Here is a 20734-nt window from a genome sequence, read left to right as displayed (position 1 = left end):
CAGGTGAACTGGTCTGGTTTCCAGCTATGAATTTGTCAGTGCTTGGCGGATGCCTACAACTTTGGCAAGAGCTGGCACCTGGTTTACTAGTGTCACACACATTTCTTTTGAAATATCCTTAGCCTTCTCATCTTAGCCCTTCAGAATTGAACAGTCTGGCACCACTATTCCTAAAATTATGAGACACAATCTTTCTCCAAGAGGTGTCAATGGCTGAACTTCCATTGGCTTCCAAGGGAGCAAATTACGATCCGCGTTCTTTTCTTCCATTATTTCCTTTTGACGTTAATGGATAGAAGGGTTTTTTTGATCAGCTGACCTGAGAAGATATTTTGTGCTTCAGTTAATAAGGAATTATGTAGTAACAGCGATGGGAGCTGCTTGTATAATTTCCCGTGTACTTCACTGAAGACTCATTCTTTGCTGAGGGAACATGTCAGATGCTCTTGTAACACATGGCAGTTTTATAGTCGCTCCAGCTCTAATCTATCTGGGATTCTTGAAGCAAACTTGCGGTGAATGTCTGTATCACAGGTCACATTGCAGGGCAGTACTGAGTCATCATCAGTCATTAATTAATGTTTGAGTTTGTGGCTCCTAGTCTGGTTTTATTGGCTTTACTGCCCTAATGGTGTATTTATTAAGTTTGTGTCTCCTGATCCTCAGCTGAGGAGCAGATAATCTCTTGAAATCAAAACTAATATTTTTCCTTCAAAAATGCATTTTAACAACAGCAAATATAAGCTTTCAAACCATACTTGTGGGAACCTGAACTCTGAGAAGTGTCTTGTATCTAGGGCTACAGGCTCCACCTATTGGTTGATTTAAATGAGAGAAATGTAACATTTTCACTCAGAGAATTGGTTGGCTATTCTCATGCTCCTGGGTCTTGCCACATCTTCCATAGCTTACTGGCTTTGACCTCAAGATTCTGCATGATGGTCAAAAAAAAAAGTTGAGTCTGATTGATTTATTTTAGTGGTCTACATACAAGAGACGGCAATGCCAAACTATTACCCAAAATATAGAATCATTATTCTTTCTTAAGTAAGCCTTCCTCTGTGTTATTATAAGTGCTTATAAGTGCTCTGCATCAGTAGCGTAGATGGGGGGGGAAGTGGGGCAGCAGCCACTCTTCCACTGAGCACAAGTGACGCCTTTTTAATTTTACTCATCCAGGAGTAGAAAAAAAAAGGTGCCACCCACTGTGGCGCCTTTTACTGACAGGGTGGGCACTTCAGCGTTGGGACCTTCACTCACTACAGGTGTCTTCAGCGGCACTAAAGCTTCATCACCAAAATGCTGCCGAAGACCTGTGGAGCGAGTGAAGATCCCACCACCGAGGTGCCGCCAAAGACCCAGAGCTGCCCCGTTAGTAAAAGTGCTGCAGCGGGTGGTGCCTTTTTTTTCCCCCTCCCCCTCTTCCCTCCACCTGGCTATGCCACTGCTCTGCTTTTTACAGGAGCAATGATTTAAGGTAAAACTGGTAAACTGGTGTACACGGCTCCTTTGGGGGAAGAGGATCTGGTATTTCTGTGAGTAACCAGCCTCAGGGGCTGGATATCACAGGGGAACAATTCAAAGGAACTCTGAGACTGGGGTGCACCTCTTGTTCACTTGCAAGGCAAAGATGGGGCTAGTAAGCCCAGAGGAGAGTGGCTGAAAGACTGGTGCCGTTAAAGAGCTGACAAGCAGGTAAGACTCCCTTATGCTGGTGGCAGGGCGGAACATGGTGACTCAGTCGTGGGAGCCCAGAGAACTGTCACAATAGTTTCTTCGCTTGCAGCCCTAAACCTCTTTTGGCCAGCACTACATTTTGCTTGAACTGGCTGTGTGGGGCTCTCTTTTTCTGGCTGTTTCTGTTTCTCTTAGCTTGTCTTGCATCCATACACACACACACTCTTATCCAAAACAATATCAAGTTAAGCCCTTCACCCACATAATTATATTTCCTAGCTGGTGGGGGGCTGCTATGAAGGAGCTAAACTTTCTTACAGCTCTCTTAAATGAAGGGTGGTAGTTTCACCTGCCTGCTTCAGTGATCTTTCACTCAACCCACAATAATGTATTCATGAATTAAGCCTCATAACATCCCCAGGAGGGAAGGAAGTATTATCATCCCCATTATACAGACTGGGAATTGAAACACAAAGATATTAAATAATTTGTGCCAAGGTCTTTAAAGAAGTCTGTGGCAGACCACAAGCAGAACCCAGATCTCCTGGTCCTAATCCAGAGTGTGGACCACAAGAACACCTGGAATAAGAGGGGAATGAGAGGAGGAGCAAAGGAGGCTCTCCCTGATGTCACAATTCAACCCACCTTTTTCTTCCTTTTTTAATTAGGTACCAGCTAGTCATGAAATAACAGGTCTGAGTCTCATTCACACTAAGGCTGTTCTACACGACTCTGGTATAGCAGTGTAAAAAAGGCCTTAAAATGGGTGTACATTACTCCCACTTCAATGGCGTTTTCACTGCCAGAGTAGCGTAAAATCCTGTAAATCAGAATTAGATGCAGTAAAATGGTTATCTACAGGTTTTTGTGATTTCAAGATCCTTCCTTGAAGTGTTGCTGACAATGAAGATATTAGTACCAATGAGAAAGCGTGATCCCTTCTTCTTGTTCAAGGGAAACTAATTTTCCTTAAGAGGTTGGCTGTTGAGGATGGTGTTATTGAGTGGATATTGAAAAATTGTAAAGGGTTCAGCAAAGAGCTATGAGAATGATTCAAGGGCTGGAAAACCTGCCTTATCGAGACAGACTTAAGAGATTCAGTCTATTTAGCTTATCAAAGTAAATTGTAAGATGTGACTTGAGCACCTTCTACAAATAGGAGCACAGGGAAGAGATTTGATTGTAGGGGGCTCTTTAATCTAATGCAGTGGTGTCCATACTTTTCCTCATGTCTCCACATTAACAGTAATTGAATTCATCCACACACACACACACCCCTCCCATGTGGCAGGGAGTAGGGGCTTAGCCGCAACCGGGAGCTGGGGCTGCGGTCGGGAGTGGAGGCCAGAAGTGCAACTGGGTGCTGGTGGCTGGAGCCAAAGCAGGGCTGAGTGGCACTCCCTCCCCGCCCCAGGGGACTGGCTTAGGGCCCACTTTGCCCACCCTAGACTTTCCTCCCTGCCTGCCTAGAGGGGGATGCCCCACTGTTTAGGGACCACTGATCTAATGGACAATGCCATAATAAGAGCATGTGGTTGGAAGCTGATGCTAAACAAATTCAGATTGGAAATAAAACACAGCTTATAAGTGAAGGTAGTTAGGTATTGGAACTATTTACCAAAGCAAGTGCTGCCGAATCCACCACATCATGTTTTTAAATCAAGATTGGGCATCTTACAAAAAGTTATGTTTTACCTTAGCCAGAAGTTATGGGCTTGATGCAGGAATTCCTGCATGGGATTCTATGGGATGTGATATATAGGAGGTCAGACTAGATGATCATAACAGACCCTTCTAGCCTTAAAAATTGTGAATTCAAAAGTTACTAACTATTGGCAAAATCTGCTTTGAACAAAGTTACCTTTTATAGCTTGAAGAAAAACGTATAAACTTTGATCATCTACTATCATGACTTTACTGCAAATCAGAGCATAGATTTAAACACCAATAAATTCTGTGACTAGCTTGTTGTCTGCTGGAAGGAGAATAAAGTCTAAAATGAGATCAGCAAACAAATTGTTCACTGCAACACAGAACCCCAGAGAAATCTTGAAATGTGGATAAGTCTTTTTCTGTGCAACTGTAGATGATTCTTCCCTATGTACAGTCTACAGATTGTTTGAAAAGCATTCTTCTTGTTAGCTAGTGCTGTTCAGTTTGTGGTCTCTACTTGTTGCTGGGTACAAGTCATGTTCACAATGCTTTTATGTGGTTAACTGTGGCTAAAATATCATTTATGTAGCAAACCCCAAATAGCAGCATTAGCCATTGTGATGCATTTCTGAAGCATGTAAGACATATCCCAACATGCTTTCATTTGTATACATAATCTAGAGTGACCTTCTGAGCTTGCTTCTCCACTGCCAAAGATCATGAAACTGTAAATCTGTATGTTGCAGCAACCTACCCATTATTTGATAATACAGTGCAGAGCTCCTTTTCAATGTCAACAGACAAAAAATTATACTGCAGCCTTTTAAGAGTCAGAAAGCATCAAGCAGTGTGGAGTTAATACTTCTAGGAGCCTGGCCATGGGAATTTGCTGGCCCTAGCCCAGACTACAGATAATTAATTATGTCAGTGAAAGGCTCTGGTGGCCTGTTCTCTTCAGAGAAAAGTGACATCATCTATGGAGCTCACTGGCAATAAAACAGAACAAAGCTGTGTGGGCAGGAAATAACAGACAGATGTCTTCTAGTGCTCATTTGATCTGTTTTGAAGTTTTCTGTAAGAAGTAACATGTTGCTCAGTATTTCTCCTCCATAGAGCTGCAATCTTTAGCTTGGACCTTTTTTTTTTTTTAAATTGTAAAAGGCCACATTATTCTCTGATGTGACTCCACTGGTGTCACTTCAATGGAGTTTACATAGGGGACAGTGTGGCCCAACATATGTCTCCCCCCACACACTGATTTTAATAGGACTTTCTGTATTATCATTGTAAGAGACTCACAGCAATATACAGTTCACAGCTATCACATCACACTGACAGTGTCATAATGTAAGGTAAAAGTTATTCATACTATGGACAGGATAACCCTTTTTAGTTTCATTTTCTCAGCATTTCTAGAACTGTCTTGCATTTTTGTAAAATTTCACTAAACTGTACAACAAAGGCTGAAAGTCAAGTTTTCATCCCTGAAATCTCCTGGCTCCTTGAACTGCAAATTGTAAGTCACATAAATAGACCTGGGCCTGTAGATATAAAAACAAATTCATTCAAGAGAACTGCATACCACCAGGTGGTGGGGAATTTAGCTCAGGTGAAAAACAGTTTTTGTGGACAATAAAAACTCTTTAAACCTAGGGAAACTATGCATCTGTTTTCAGAGGGAAAAAGACAGGATTTTTTCATGCTTGGAGTTATTATAGAAGTGAGAAAAAACATACTTCCATGGTTTTATGTAAGAGTGAGAGCTATTTCTCAAGTTTTTGGCAAAAAAACATAGCAATGTGCAGTGGTGCTCAGTGACCGTGTCCAAGCTTCCAGCTTTGAAGCAGCCTGTGCAATGGATTTTGTGCACAGTAATCATTTGATCCCAACAACACATGCCTAGCTTGTCTGTTACCAGGGCCATCATGTCTCCCCGGATCCAAAGCACGCTGCTATGCCCAGCCTCAGCCAAGGAGGTTTATTTTCATATCAGAGGTAAAGAAACAAAACCAAAGTCTTAACTCAGTCCTGAGCCCCAGGCTTCAGGGCCACCATCTCCCAGGAGTCTCTAGCCCCCTACCTCCTGGCAGCCTTCCAGCATCAGTCAGCTTTGTTCCCCTCCTGGATTAGCATCCATAGGGCTGCTTCCCTGAGCTGCTTGCCCCCTTGCTCCAGGGACCAACCACAGGTGCTAGCTCCAGTCTGCTGTGGCTTTTCCTCTCAAGAGCTCAACCTGTCTCAGTCTTTCCTCCTGCTACCTGCCTACTAACAGCCCTTGAGAGTATGCCTACACAGCAAAGAAAAACCCAAGGTTGGCCCAACTGCAGAGCTGTTTCATTGCTGTGTAGACTTCTGGGCTCAGGCTGGAACCTAGAAGTCTACACAGCAATGAAAGGCAGCCTCACCCACCCAAGTTGGCTGGCACAGGCCAGCTGTGGGTTTTTCTTTGCTGTGTAGAATTATCTTGATAGGCCCAGGTGTAGCCCAGCCCTCTTTAATTAACTCAGTTGGGCTCATCTGCTCCACTCCAGGGTACTGGACTCAGTCTATGGATAAAGTTCAGCTACCCTGTGACAAAGTGGTGGTAAGAGTACATGGGGATACTCTGAGGAGGTAGGATATTAATGGAAGGACCCTAAAGGGACAATTTAATATTATATGGTTCAAAGGAGCCTTAATTTGATATCTTGGCAGTGGCCAATTTTTATTTCTTCATTTTTCTTATTTTAATACAAAATGTAGGAAGATTTTTTAAAAATATTTAAATTAGTCTATTAAGAATCTAACAAGAGAACAAGAGTTACAAAATCTAAGCATTGGACTTTTGTTAGGAATCTTACACAGATATCCATGTTTGCTTATAATGTCCTCTGAGACACAGTAGGGCTACAGCTGCCTAAAGAAGTTGTCTGCATTAATTTCATCTAGATGAACCCTTACTGTACATGCATAACCTGAACTGTCTAACTGGAATTTCCAGAAACAAAAGGTCCCTTCAATCTCTGCAGTGACATATCACCCAGCATGCCTCAGATGCAGCTGAGAGCAGGTTGGGAACAGCCACCTGATTTCCTTGAGAGGAGTGTAATATGAGGCCTTGCTCTTGGTCTTTATTAGCACTATGTGAAAAGCTTGCAAAGTCTATTGGAATTTAGGAAATTAGCCACTGGTGGGATCACCGCACTGCATGAGGAACCTATGACCTTATCTAGTTTCTGATCCTATTCACAGCAGCTGTTGCACTATTAATAAACTGCAGGTGTAAAATAACAGCACAAGTAATAAAAAATGTGCTCCTATCCATGATTTCACAGCTACTGTCATGCCATTAATCAGAGATAAAATATGACTTTGTAAACTTTGATCCTGTATTATATGGTGCTTTTACCTGTGTAATCATTCCAATGTGCCATGGTGATTAGAAAGGCAGTTTTTGAAAGTGAAAAATACCAGATGAACTTCTAATGGTTTCCTGAAAGCATTGCTTATGAATGATATCATTTGCCCTTAACTTTACACCACACTCCTTCGTAATAGCTTGGGGAATTCTCATTATGTTACTGAAATAAAGAAGCTCTTTGATCAGCAAATTCTAAACTAATTACTGGTTTGGGTAGCAGATTATTACTGATAGACAGGTAGCTCTGAGAAGATGTGGTGCCAGTTAGCAGGAAGGCAAGTTATGCAGAGCCAGAATTGAAGAAATTAAGAAACTGATTGGCTCAGGGGCTTGGTATGAGCTTTACTTTCACCAATGAGTCATTGGTTTGATTCCAATCCAGCCCATTTTGGTAATGACTGAAATTTGATATGATCTAATGGCTCTTTGGTGGTTTATGTGAAACAAGTTTGACTCACTCAGTTCAGCTTGCGGTGCACACGTGTCGTGTCCCAAAACATGCCACCTCAATGGGCACTAAAGTGCAGCTTTGTCAGCAGTCTGACTGGAGAGGCTAAGGACTGAGTGGACTTGGAGACCAAACTGCAAACTCACTCAGAGCTGATCTCCTGGGTCAGAATGGCAAGAAATTAGCAGGGCACAAGGAGGAAGCTTACATTGTTACTGCTCATGCAGAACTGGTTTATCAACAAATCAAGACCATTGGTTGCCAGGCTGTCAGTCACCTTCCCAAGCAGTGAATGACACCAGTTTTTTCTAAACCATGGGCCTAATTCTCATGTATCCTAAGGCCTATTCATGCTGCTTTGGCAGGGTAACTGGCCCTTACTGTGTGTATAAGTGTAATATATGGGATAGGGTATGTGTAAGGTCCCTTAACCCTACCAGAGCAGTGTGAAGGAGTTGCAGTGTTTAACAAATAACACTGATATATACCTGCCCCTGGATATTTCCACCACATGCATCTGATGAAGTGGGTATTCACCCACGAAAGCTCATGCTCCAAAACATCTGTTAGTCTATAAGGTGCCACAGGATTCTTTGCTGCTTTTACAGATCCAGACTAACACGGCTACCCCTCTGATAAATAACACTATGGAAACTTTTGTTCTTCTTCAAGACATCCCTTTGGGTGCTCCACTCCAGGTGCTGGTGCATCCCTCCGCCTTCGCTCAGAGAGTTGTACAGAAGTAACTGCACGGGCCACGCATGCGCGGTGCCTGCCTCACACGCTGCTGGTGCCTTAACATTGTGTGCGTGGCTGTGACTCCTCAGGTCCTAGTCTACCGTCCCCAGCCTGAGATGGAGCTCAGTGGTCCCACTCAAAACTTTTTTTTGCTTTTGCACAGTTAGTTAGTATAGTTAGTACAGTATTTTAGTCAAAGTTTTATTTTCTTCAGCCCTCCTCTTTTCCCCTCCCCCTCCCAAATAAGTAATTTTTCCTCCTGTTTTTTCCCTTGTGGTTAGTTAATGAGTTTATATTATGCCTGGCTCCCCAGGCTTTAAGAGAAACACTACGTGCAGAGAGGCCATCCCCATCTCTGATGGGCATTCTCAATGCGTCTGCTGTTTGGGGGAATCCCATGTCCCCCCAAAATGTGCCCATTGTAGCAAGCTCAAAGCCAGGGCACGGAAGAACAGAGACCTGAGGCTCAAGTTAATTTTGATAGATAAGTCTCTCAGACCCACCTGTGATCTAGGACATGAATCCTTCTCGGGACAGAGCCCTCCTAAGACTAACAAGGACAAAAAAATCTGTAAAAAAGTTGCCAGCCTTGTCACCTCAGAGGGACCAAACTGCCTTCAGATGTTCCCAAGCAGGTCTGTCTCATCTGTGTCGACCACACCATGGCTCAGCACATATGACACTCAAGGCACCTCTGATGCCATCCATACCCCAGCTGCTGCCGATACGCACTGCTCTGGTGCCAAGGCCAATAGCTTGAAGTTGCCTGCCTCTTCTGTCATGGTACTGCCCGGCACCACAAAGGACTTGGCGCTGCCTCAGACGCACTTGTCTGTGCTGCACACAACCACTAGTTCAGCCACGGCACTAACTCCTCAACCACCTCTGGTGATGCACACAGTGCCACTCCTATCAGCACCAACCAACCCTGCGCTCCCGTTGCTGCACTCGGCACAATACCCATTGGCACCATGGTGTCTTCATCAAAAGGGTTTGCTAGTTTCACCAACCCCTGAATCTCCCTTGCTGGGTACAGATGTCTCACCAGGAGTGTTGGGACTGTAGCTACAATTATCCCCTTTCCCCTTGTAGCCGGGCGTACTCACCCCTGCAGTGCCTCCTGCTGGTGACTTCCAGGAATTAGCTCAATTTCCAGCCCGGAGCGCCCTCTGCAGGCCAGTGATCTGCCTGTCCTCTGGCCCCAAGTCCCTCCCTGGACCCCGGTGCTTCTTTTAACTGGGTCTCCCCCTCCCAGGGGACGCCCCACCCCACTATCCCCACTTTGCCTCAGTATTGGCTGCTGCCCAGTTTCCATCTAGCCCCTGTTCACTGGAGCAGACTGCACTATCAGCCACTCATCATTGGCAAAGGGGTTTGGACCTCCTGCCTTTGCCTACCCCTGGGCTGCCCTCTGCAACCCCCAGTACCTCTTGGCCTTATGCTAGGCCACAGCCTGGGGCTTTCCAGGCAGGAGCTCCCCAGCTCCTCTGCCTTTCCCCAGCTCTGCTTCACCCAGGTACCCTGTGTCTAGCTCCCTGCAGCCAGGTCCTTCTCCCTCTACAGCCAGAGGGAGATTCCTGAGCTCCTGGCTCCCAGCCTCTTTATAGGGCCAGCTGGGCTCTGATTGGGGTGTGGCTCAGCTGCAGCTGCTTCCCCCAATCAACCCAGCTCTTTCCTTCCACCGCCCCATCCCTCTGCAGGGCTAGCTTTAACCCTTTCCAGGCCGGAGTGGGTGACCACCCTGCTACACTCCTCTCACTTTTCTAGTGATGGGGATGATGAAGTGGAGGGAGTTTTTTCACCACACCACTTCTTCCCAATCAACACATCTGCTAATGCTGGACCAATAAGATCAAGGTCCTCATACACCAAAGACGTACCATCCTGGTATGGGCACCCTTGGATGGGACTACTCATGCCCTTCCCCGGACAATGGCATTATTGGAACCGATGGGAGTCCTACGGGAGACATCACACCAGTTGACACAGCCCGTGTAGTAGTGACACGAAATCGCCTCCTCAGTCTTCACACACTTCTGTGGCAGAGGTACAGGAGGAACCTGCAGTGATGTATACAGAAGACGTGCCACCTGATACCTCTCCAAATAACAATAATCCATTTTCCTCATCTGCTGAGTCTATTATGCCACCACCACTGACAATGGCAGATGATTCTACCCACTCTCAAGACCTATTTTAAAGGGTGGCTAGTGAACTCAAGATCAGTATGGAGGAGGTGTCAGACACTCAACATGAACTGACAGATATCTTGCAACCTGCAACCTCCTCCAAGATTGCCCTCCTGATCAATGGCGCTATCATGGACCTGGCCAAGAATATCTGCAAACTCCAGCCACTATATCCCCGACCTGCAAGAGGGAAGATCGGAAATACTTTGTCCCCTCCAAGGGCTCAGAGTTTCTTTTCACACATCCAGCCTCAAACTCACTAGTAGTGGAAGCGGCAACCAAAGAAACAAGCGGCAGCATTTCCTGTATACTTCTTCTGACAGGGACAGTAAAAGAATGGATTTATTTGGCCACAAGGTTTATGCATCCTCCACAATGCAATTCAGAGTGGCAAACTATGCCCCCCCCAGCCAAATATGACCATAAAATTATGGGAAATTAATGGAATTTATTAGTGATCTTCCAGAAGAAAAGAGACAGCAATTTAAGGCAGTGGTCTCTGAAGGGCAAATAATTTCCCACACACACTCCAGGCTGCCCTTGATGCTGCGGACACCGCAGCCAGGTCCACCACGACAGCCATTGTTATGGGCTGGGTGTGATGGACTGGGTCACAGAAAGCCCCTTTTGGACTGCCACCTGATGTGCTGAGACTACCTCTAAGCCCATTTTCCCTGGTAGTTTGAGAGTTCAATGCCCTGCCTGGTTGTGCCAGACATGCTTGCCTGCTACAAACACAGACCCAGACCCCCAAAGCTGCAAACTTAACTGAAAACAGCTTAAGAAGTGCTCCTGTCTCCAGCATTCAGATACCCAACTCCCAGTGGGGTCCAAACCCCAAATAAATCCGTTTTACCCTTTATAAAGCTTATACACGGTAAATTCATAAATTGTTCACCCCCTATAACACTGATAGAGAGGTATGCACAGCTGTTCCCCCCACCCCCGTCAGGTATGAATACATACTCTGGGTTAATTAATAAGTAAAAAGTTATTTTTTTAAATACAAAAAGTAGGATTTAAGTGGTTCCAAGTAATAACAGACAGAACAAAGTGAATTACCAAGCAAAATAAAATAAAACACACAAGTCTAAGCCTAATAAAGTAAGAATACTGAATACAGATAAAATCTCACTCAGAGATGTTTCAGTAAGCTTCTGTCACAGACTGGATGCCTTCCTAGTCTGGGCCCAATCCTTTCCCCTGGTACAGCCCTTGTTCCAGCTCATATGCTAGCTAGAGGATTTCTCATGACTGCAGCCCCCTTTGTTCTGTTCCACCCCCTTAAATCTTTTGCACAAGCTGGGAATCCTTTGACCCTCTGGGTCACCACCCATTCTTTTAAAAATGGAAAAGCACCAGGTTAAAGATGGATTCCAGTTCAGGTGACATGATCACATGTCACTGTAAGACTTCATTATCCACTTGCCAGCATACTGGTATACAAGAGAACTTACAAGTAAACAGAGCCATCTACAGTCAATTATCCTGGTTAATGGGAGCCATCAAGATTCTAAACCATCATTAGGTCAGGCTTGACAAAGCCCTGGCTGAGATTGGTCCTGCTTTGAGCAGAGGGTTGTACTAGATGACCTCCTGAGGTCCCTTGCAACCTTGATATTCTATGATTCTATAATTCTATGATTAATGGACCACACTTTGTATAATTATATTAGGTCCTCAGAGTTATATTTCATATTTCTAGTTTCAGATACAAGAGTGATACATTTATACAAATAGGATGACCACGCTCAGTAGATTATAAGCTTTGTAATGATACCTTACAAGAAACCTTTTTCGTGAAGCATATTCCAGTTACATTATATTCACACTCATTAGAATATTTCACAAAATCATATAGAGGGCCAGGATCATACTGATAGCCCCTACATGGCCCAGACAGCTGTGGTACCCACTTCTAACATGGATGTCCACTTGTCCACCAATCTCCCTCTCCCCCCCCCTCCAAATTTATTGTCCCAACACAGGGGCCATCATACCACCCAAACATAGCAATGCTACTCCTCAAGGCATGGCTCTTCAATGGTTCTCCTATGAAGAACTAGACTGCTCCAAGCAGGTGCAAACTGTACTATTACACAGCAGGACACAATCTACACACACCACGTATATACATAAATGGTCCAGGTTCGTGGCGTGGTGTTCTGCCAAGCAATCTACTCCTACTTCCGCACCTCTTCCAGTCATACTGGACTATCTTCTGGAGCTCAAACAATTTGGGCTCTCTTCAGATCCATAAAGGTACATCTGGCAGCAATCACAGCATTTCACCACAAGATCAGTGACATCACTATCTTCTCTCATCCTATCACAAAAAGATTCCTCAAAGGCATACAGACCCGGTCCCCGGACATCAGACTACTCATTCAGCCTTGGAACCTCCACTTGGTCCTCACATGTTTGACACAAAAGCCCTTTGAACTGCCTGTATCCTGATCTCTACAACACCTCTCTATGAAAGCTGTGTTCTCAGTGGCAATTACATCCACCAGATGCATAGGAGAACTTGGAGCTCTCATGGCTGACCTATCTACACTATCTTTTTTAAGGATAAAGTTACAGTCTGAATGCATCCCAGATTTCTCCCGAAGGTACATTCATCCTTCTACCTTAATGAATCTATGAATTTACCAACCTTCTTTCCTAAACCGCATGCAAACTCTTTTGAAGCAGCAATGCACACACTTGATGTGTGCAGAGCAGTGTCCTTTTATTTGGATAGGACTAGGCTATTCAAGGCTTCCCCTAAACTTTTTATTTCAATCGCAGAGCAATCTAAGGGCAAATTGCTATCCACCAAGAGGATATCCAACTGGATGTCAGAGTGTATCCATTTGTGCTACCAACTAAAGAAGATACATTCTCCAACCTCTATTAAGGCACGCTCTATCAGATCTGTGTCAATGTCTATTGCATTCCTATGTAACATTCCCCTCATAGACTTCTGCAAGGCTACTGCCTGGGCTTCAGAGCACACCTTTGCCAAACACTATGCCTTTTCTCAGGGACCCTTGACTGACACTCAAAGGGCCTGAGCTGTGCTGTCTATGGCTTTCTTACCAGATCCAAAGTCCCTACCATCCTAGAGATACTGCTTTTCAGTCACCTGGAGTGGAGCACCCACAGGGACATCTCTCAAAGAAGAAGAGGTGATTACTTACATGTGCAGTAACTGATGTTCTTTGAGATGAGTATCCCTGTGAGTGCTCCACTACCCACCCTCTTCCCCTCTACTTCGAAGTTTGGGGCGGTCTCCTTTGTAGAGAAGGAACTGAAGAGTCACGGCCGTGCACATGCTGTTAAGGCACTAGCAGCGTGTGAGGCAGGCACGATGCATGCGTGGCCCAGGCGGGTACTGGTGTATAACCCTCTGAGCGAAGGGATGCATCAGAACCTGGAGTGGAGCACCCACAGGGACACTCATCCCAGAGAACATCAGTTACTGCATAGATGAGTTACCTCCTCTTTTGCATAAAATGTTCTCAGCCTGACTCCTTTTCACAAAGCCCTTATTTGCAGTGTAATTTACACCAACTTTAAGGCCAGAGTGATGTAAATGGAACTTTGCAGTGAGAATCAGAATGAGAATCAGGCCATGAATATTTTATACAAAATTAAAACTTCTGTGATGCTATTTATTATTTGTAAAGCACTTACTATGGTCAGTTTGGGACAAGAAACAATATCAAAGCCACATCAGTGGTAAAGAAGACAGATATGTTGGGTGACCAGAGGAGAGGGGCAGTATTAGTTTTTATTTTGAGGAATGTTTTTCTCCTCTTATTCCTCTTATTCTCTCCCTTTTATATAGTGTTGGGGTAGAGAAGGCACTTGACGAATATTAGTGTCAAGGCCTTACAGAATAAGTATGCCTTTATTAAAGTGTGCCTTTATTTGAATCAGGAGAGGATGTGATTGGAAAGTTTTTCCATCCATTGGTAATAGCAAGGATGAAGGCATAAAGCTAGAAGTGGAAAGAGGGCATGAAGGGGAGTGAGGCTGGCAGTGTTGGTAGAATGAAGGGAAGTGATAAGAGGTGCTCCAAGATGTAGGCTGGAATGGAGTTGTATCCTCCCGTGATGAAGTCAGACATGGTCTTTCACCCTTTGTAATCTTCAACTTCAAAGACAGTTTTCTTTTTCAGATTAAATCCTGAAAATCTCACTAAATACCTACTCTCAGAGGCTTTAGACCAGAGGACCACATGATTTCTGACTCACTTTGTGGAGGAATGCATCCTGTTGTTCTCCCTTCAAGTCTCAGGAAGAATTAGGAAGAAGGCATAAATGATTCCTCAGTGCTGAACACATTGAGATATCAAAACAGATAACGTGACATCTTACACTCAGCCCAAACCCCCTTCTTCCAGAACCTGTTACCAGTTACCCCGCTGTTACAACCAGATTAGCCTCTATATGCTAAGTGGGGAAGAAATATCAAGGCTTAACTTTTCAGCAGAGCCTTATTTGTCAGGCACTGAAATCCCATTGAAACTACTCCCTTGGGCGCCTTTGTAACCCCAAACTCAAATTCCCAACCAAAGAATGTGATTGTCAAGGGTGAGAAATATTGTCCTTTAACACAATATTAATAGATGTTATATAAAAAACCCAAAACACTGGAAACTCAGGAAATCCCGAGTTAAAATTCCACAGCTTCCTGACTCTGACCCCGGCCTGGTCACTCTCTACCTCTGAGTTGAAAACCCTCATCATCTGCATATGTGAACTTCAACAATATGGTCCCTAGTTATTAAGAATATAGATATTGTCATACTAGATCAGACCAATGATTCATCGAGTCCACTAGCCTCTCTGATAGAGGCCAGAACCAATGCTTCAGAGGAAGAAGATATAAGAATATTCACAATGGACAATAATGGGAAAGCCAGAAAACAGGCATTTCTGTCTAACTACAGAGAAGCTAGTGGTTGGCTTAGACTCTCAAGCATGAGTGCTTATATCCCTTATACTTTTATCCTTTCTAATGTAACTGTGGATGTTCTTATTATCCATATAAATGGCCAATTCTTTTTTCACTGTAAGATCTTGGACTTAATATCTTGTGGCAATGAGTTCCACATGATAGTTGTAGGTTGTATAAAAATAATTTAATTGTATCAGTTTGAAATTGTACTGCCTCTGATTTTTACTGGGTAGCCCTTTATTCTTATAGTATGAAAAGCAGGTATAAGAATTCTCAGGTTGGGCACCCAAATGCAATGACTCATTTATTTTGTAAATTTAGGCCTTAAATTCAGATCAGGTGGAACTAAGTTTGTAACATTTACAAGCCTCCTCTCAAAAGTTCACACACAGAGCCCCTCACATGGCTCCCTGGTGAAACAAAAACTGTTAGTAACTAAAAACCTTTCCCCTCTAACTAGGTAAAAGTAACTTGTGTGCTAGTTCACCTTGAAAACCACTGCTGGTGCATCAGTAACATGGTAGGCACAGTACAGATATAAAGGAAGATTAACTATGGCACCAGCTTTAAAGAACATATGATCTGAATAGCATATATAGTTGGTTTGGAGTTTTCATATCAATTTAAAGTTATGAATGAATTTAAAAGGTAAAGTGATTTTCTAAAAGTGAAAACTCATCCATTTTCTAAGTTCCTCACAGTGATTCTTAACCTCTTGTCTGAATAATCTCAAACTTTTAAAAATATATCTCCATTGACTAGAAATTGTTGTAATATCTGATCATCTCATATCTCTGAATGTTCCCACTTATCACAGTGGCAAGGGGAATGGAGTTGATAAATGGTTTTCTAGTGCCAGAAAACCCCATTCATTCCACCAAAAACCACTAGAGACTGCAGTCTGTGGTTTTATATGCAAGTTTACTTCCAATCTGAAATCCCTTCCTTGTGCCTGTCCCCTAGCATGTGTTTTATATTAAGTAACATTGTATCCTTGAACAAACAGGAAACATAAAAGAAAATACCCACCAGCTGGGATGATAGAGTCTCTCCGTTGGCCAGAATTGAGATATGTATGCCATCTATTGTCCCACTATAGTTCGGGAGGCTTCAAATCCCTCATCTATTTTCTGCGCATTGCCCAGATTCATGTCTGCATATCAAGAGATCCTTATGTCCTTGGACACCTTTCTGACAACCACTCCATTGGATTTTCCAACACTGAAGTGATTACCTACCAACCAGAGTTGCCAGCTTCCAGAGTGCAATTGCCACCCGCTTTTCCACTGTCAAAGCAGCTCTCATTCTAATGTATCTGTGCTAGAGGGCTGAGGTGAGCTCAACACACAGATCCAGGAATATGACCATCTGCATCCGAAAGTTCTGCAGCTACAGCTGGTCACCCCAAATCTGCATCACAATGTGATCCCACCATTCAGTGCTCCTTTCTCCAGCATAGAAGCACCACTCCAGTGTGTGGAGCTGGTCAGCAAATGCCTGCAACACCCTCAGTTTTAATTCACTGTCTACATTATACATTACCCCTCCTCAGTTGTCTGATCTTCATTGCAGCACTACAGTTGGTAGCTGAAGTTCCACAAATTCAGAAGAAATGTGCACTGCATTTCTAAAACAGACTTGAAAATTCCCCTGAGCTGTTCAGGATTCGTGTTTCTTTTGGTGACATGATAGACAGCAAAAAGTGGCATGAAGAACTGTGCGAATTTTTAAAAATGGCTTGAAAATTATGGGATGAAATTACGGGGGAGCTCCCATAAATCTGAGCGCTATGCTGTTATCCCAAAATGCACTGCAAAATGTCCCACAAGCATTATATCGGACAGTGGTGCAGAAGATACTGGGATGTCCACGCACAATGCAATGCATATTCTGCTGACACAACCACTTGTGGTTGTGATGTGCGGCAACAACAAAAGCGGCCAAATATGCACATGCTCTAGTGTTATAGGAATGTCAGTGAACCTTTGAAGTGAAGACATTGCCAAAAAGAACTTCAACAAAAGTACTTCACAGTGGAGATTCTGCCTCAGTTTTTTTTTTCTTCTTTTTTTAACCCAAGTATGTGGCCCCAGGCAACTCAGCTCTTTCCCAACAGGACTATTTGGCTTGCTATCTGAAAATGACCTGCATCCCAAAGTTTATTTTAATTATATACTTTATCACTATACCTTGAAACAAAACAGCAGCATGAGGGCTAGTCTTGTTGTTTAAGTGGAAAATTAGTCATTTGGAGGAAGCATGAAATCATTAATTTCACAGGCCAGCTATTTTAGCCAATTCTCCTTGCAATCATTATGAGGAACTTTTAGGGAGACTAATTGAAATCCTGAGAACTCCTGAAAGCTACAGTATTATCTGTGACCCTGTAGCCCATTAAGATTTAAGAGCAGTTGCACTTCAGAATCCTCCCACTCCTGGATTTGGGTCTTGCCAGATAAAAGCAAATTGTGTTCAGTTTATTATTAGCACAGACCTATTTTTGCTCTGATGCTTCCTAGCAACCTCAGTGGAGTATCTGTTTGCAAGTTTGCTTTTCATAAATTGTTATCATAAGTCCATGGTAACATACAAGGAAACAGTACTTGGTGAACTAGCTGATACCCCTGACAAGATGAGGATATGAACAATGAGCATATTATATCTACACACACATTTATTCATTTATACATGCATATATACAAGGCAATATACAGTACATATGACATGGACATATATCATATCTTCTAAATATATATACATATGGTGATATCCATGTGAAAAATCATAGAACTATGTAAAGAACTAATATCATATATCTTTGAGCAACTCATCTGTCCCATGTCCATCCATCGTCCCATCCTCCTTTGAACTTTTTAACATTCCAAAAACATCTTCAATGAGTTGTCATTATATATGAAATAAAATCAACCTTTCAGAGAAATATTTATTTGTTTCCCGCCTCAAATTATGTTCAGTCCTGTAGCAGAGGGCAGAACATTACAAGTGAACAATCCAATATCTCGCAGCCTTGTAGTGCTTTCCGCTTTTCTGTGAGACCCAATACTCACTTCTTCCTTTGGAAGGGCCCAAGAGGATGGATTTGAAAATTGTGACATTTATATAAATAGAAAAACTGTATCCTTCCACTTTTAGAGGGTTTTATGGCTTCCTCTGAGCCCCAAAACACTGAATTCATGATAACTAATGTACCTGCTGTTACAGTGAGATTAAATTAAATTTTCTTTAACATCTCTAAAGCATTCCTACAATAACTTTTTCATATACTATCAGTATCTTATACAGAGTATATGATGGATTGTAGTGTACAGATTTTATTGTCATAAGTTGGGGTTGACCTGTATAACTCATTTTGTCACTCATGAGTAATGTGGCTTCATCAGACTCATGCTGGTACAAATATTTATACTCCTTTATTATGTATTCTCTATATTACAGGAAGAGACAGTTGCAATATCTGATTGCCTAATATTTTCCATTAGAAGCCCTTGTTCTTAGTTGTTTTTAACTGTTAACATTCTCATGTGGGCTGCTTACTCTTTGCCGCAGACTCAATTTTTAATTGACAGTAGAAGTGGCTCAGCCATTTTCAAGAATTAAGTTTGGGGAAAAGAGCTAGTTTTGCTAATGTTAAAAGCTTTTTCTTTGAAGAGCTCTAATGCCTCCATGGTAAAATTTGCAGAGTGATAGTCCTGGGGACAGAGAGGTACCTTTGCTGTCCCCATGAAAACACACCCAGATTTGGCCAAGTTATAAGCCTTTGAAAATCACCATTTGTGTGTTTAGAGCTTTATAGAAGCTTGCTGTTAACAGGGGCGGCTCTATGAATTTTGCCGCCCCAAGCACGGCAGGCACAAACTCCCATCCAGAGCCAGGAATAAACTCCTAAATTTCCTCTGTTATCTAGCAAATAATTAGGTTAGCTGCTGTCAAAGTGTGTGCTGTGTCCCCCTCTAGTGGCTGGTCCGCATAGATGTTAACAGCCCTACTAGTTACTCTCTTAGCTCAAGCTTTTGAGATCCATGCTATGAATATAAGGGTCCTTGATTCAAACCCTACTGCTGATCCATGTGACAATTAATATGGTTCCATGTATTTTATTTTTCCTGTTCCCTTTTTTGAAAAACCTAGAAATGTACATATAATAATTACTTTAAAAGAACATTATGGTTGCAAAGTCAAGCATTCAGTATTTTGGAAATAACAGAATTACAGTTGTCCATGAAATCTTAATTCAGCCCCCTTGTGTGTGCTGTGTGGTGTAGTTTAATTACATGATCATATATTCTTTGTTCTACCAGACACCTGCCTCATCCAGTGCACAGGATGGACAGTGAATGAGGCAGGAGGTAATAAGAAGAACAAGGATGTTCTATTCTGGTTAAGGTCCTAGACAGGGGCCCAGGAGATCTAGGTTTTAGCCCTGAAAGTCATAGACTTCATATGTCATGCTGGGAAAGACTATCATAATTCATACCCACAAGGGGTCAAATTAAGATTACAGAGGCAATCTTTATTCTGGCATTTCCCACCTGCTTGATTTTGCAATCTTAAAATTCTTTTCATTCCCCCCCAATGTACTCTGCGTGTGTACTATATAGACACACTGTAGTTGTAGTAATACAAGTGTGGTTTGCCTGTTGATTGTAGGTTGTCTAATTATATTGAATTGAAATCCCACAGGCTAGAGACGATGTGATCCACATGCTGAAGACAGAGAAAACCAAACCTGAAGTTTTAGAGGCCCACTATGGATCAGCAGCTCCAGAGAATGTGCTGCGAGTATTGCATAGGGATGCCATCCTTGCCCAAGAAAAATCCATAGGGGAAGATGTCTATGAGAAACCCATTTCAGAGGTAATAACGTATCCAATTCCCCAAGAAAGGATGAATAGAGCGAGTCATGATGAATAGACTGCCCATTTACCTTGCTGTCATTTCACAAAGCAACAGCCAAATGCAGTGTTCACTGCTCAGGCAAATAAAAGGAATTGAAGGGAAGGTGAATATTTCCTTGTTACAAAATCACCAAAGCATGTTCCCCGTGATAATAGCATTGGCTCTGAATGCAAAAACAAAGGCCTCTCATGTTCCTTAGGGGACTTTGCCCTCCTTCCCCTGCTCCCCTAAGTAGTGAACTTGAAGCAATTAAGCAAAAACAAACCTGCCCAGGATGGTGAATGGTTTAAATTCTTTTCCATTAATAGGTACAAATCTGTAGTGATAAGTGCTCTTGACAGTGTGTCTCCTGTTGAGAAGTCTAGCTCACTCACATCAGTGTAAAGTAATTACTCCACTGAAGTCAATCCACATGCAAAAGAAATTTCCCTTCCACCCCAATTTTCATGAGACTGGATCACTGCATCAGGTGAAGAAGTTAAGTCTAGGGACCAAATCCCATAGTCTTTACTCAGTCCTTAGAAAGTTTGTCTTCAACAGTCATTTTGCCAATATGATGACTGTGGGCCCAATCCTGCACCCAATGCATCAGTCAGCCTGATTCTCTATTATAACACTGATTTTATGCTGGTGTAATCCCACTGAAGTCAACAAAGTTACACCAGCATTAAAATGATGTAACAGTGTGGAGAATCAGGCTCATAGGGAGAAAGATCAGGCTCTAAATTAGACCTATAGCATTAGATCCTTGGTTTGAAGTCTATG

The 20734-nt window shown here is 42.9% G+C and overlaps 1 protein-coding gene across 1 annotated transcript in view; it reads left to right on the top strand.

The window, feature by feature from the left end:
• FILIP1 (filamin A interacting protein 1) overlaps positions 1-20734 on the top strand; it is a 152179-nt gene that overhangs the window by 68600 nt on the left and 62845 nt on the right. Inside the window, 1 exon segment of the mRNA XM_030555780.1 lies at positions 19754-19927. Within this exon segment, the coding sequence (XP_030411640.1) occupies positions 19754-19927 (174 nt within the window).

This window comes from Gopherus evgoodei, chromosome 3 (assembly GCF_007399415.2).
Source record: "Gopherus evgoodei ecotype Sinaloan lineage chromosome 3, rGopEvg1_v1.p, whole genome shotgun sequence".
NCBI lineage: Eukaryota > Metazoa > Chordata > Testudines > Testudinidae > Gopherus > Gopherus evgoodei.
The sequence above is the reverse complement of the archived record's forward strand: the minus strand, read 5'-3'. Positions and strand labels throughout refer to the sequence as shown.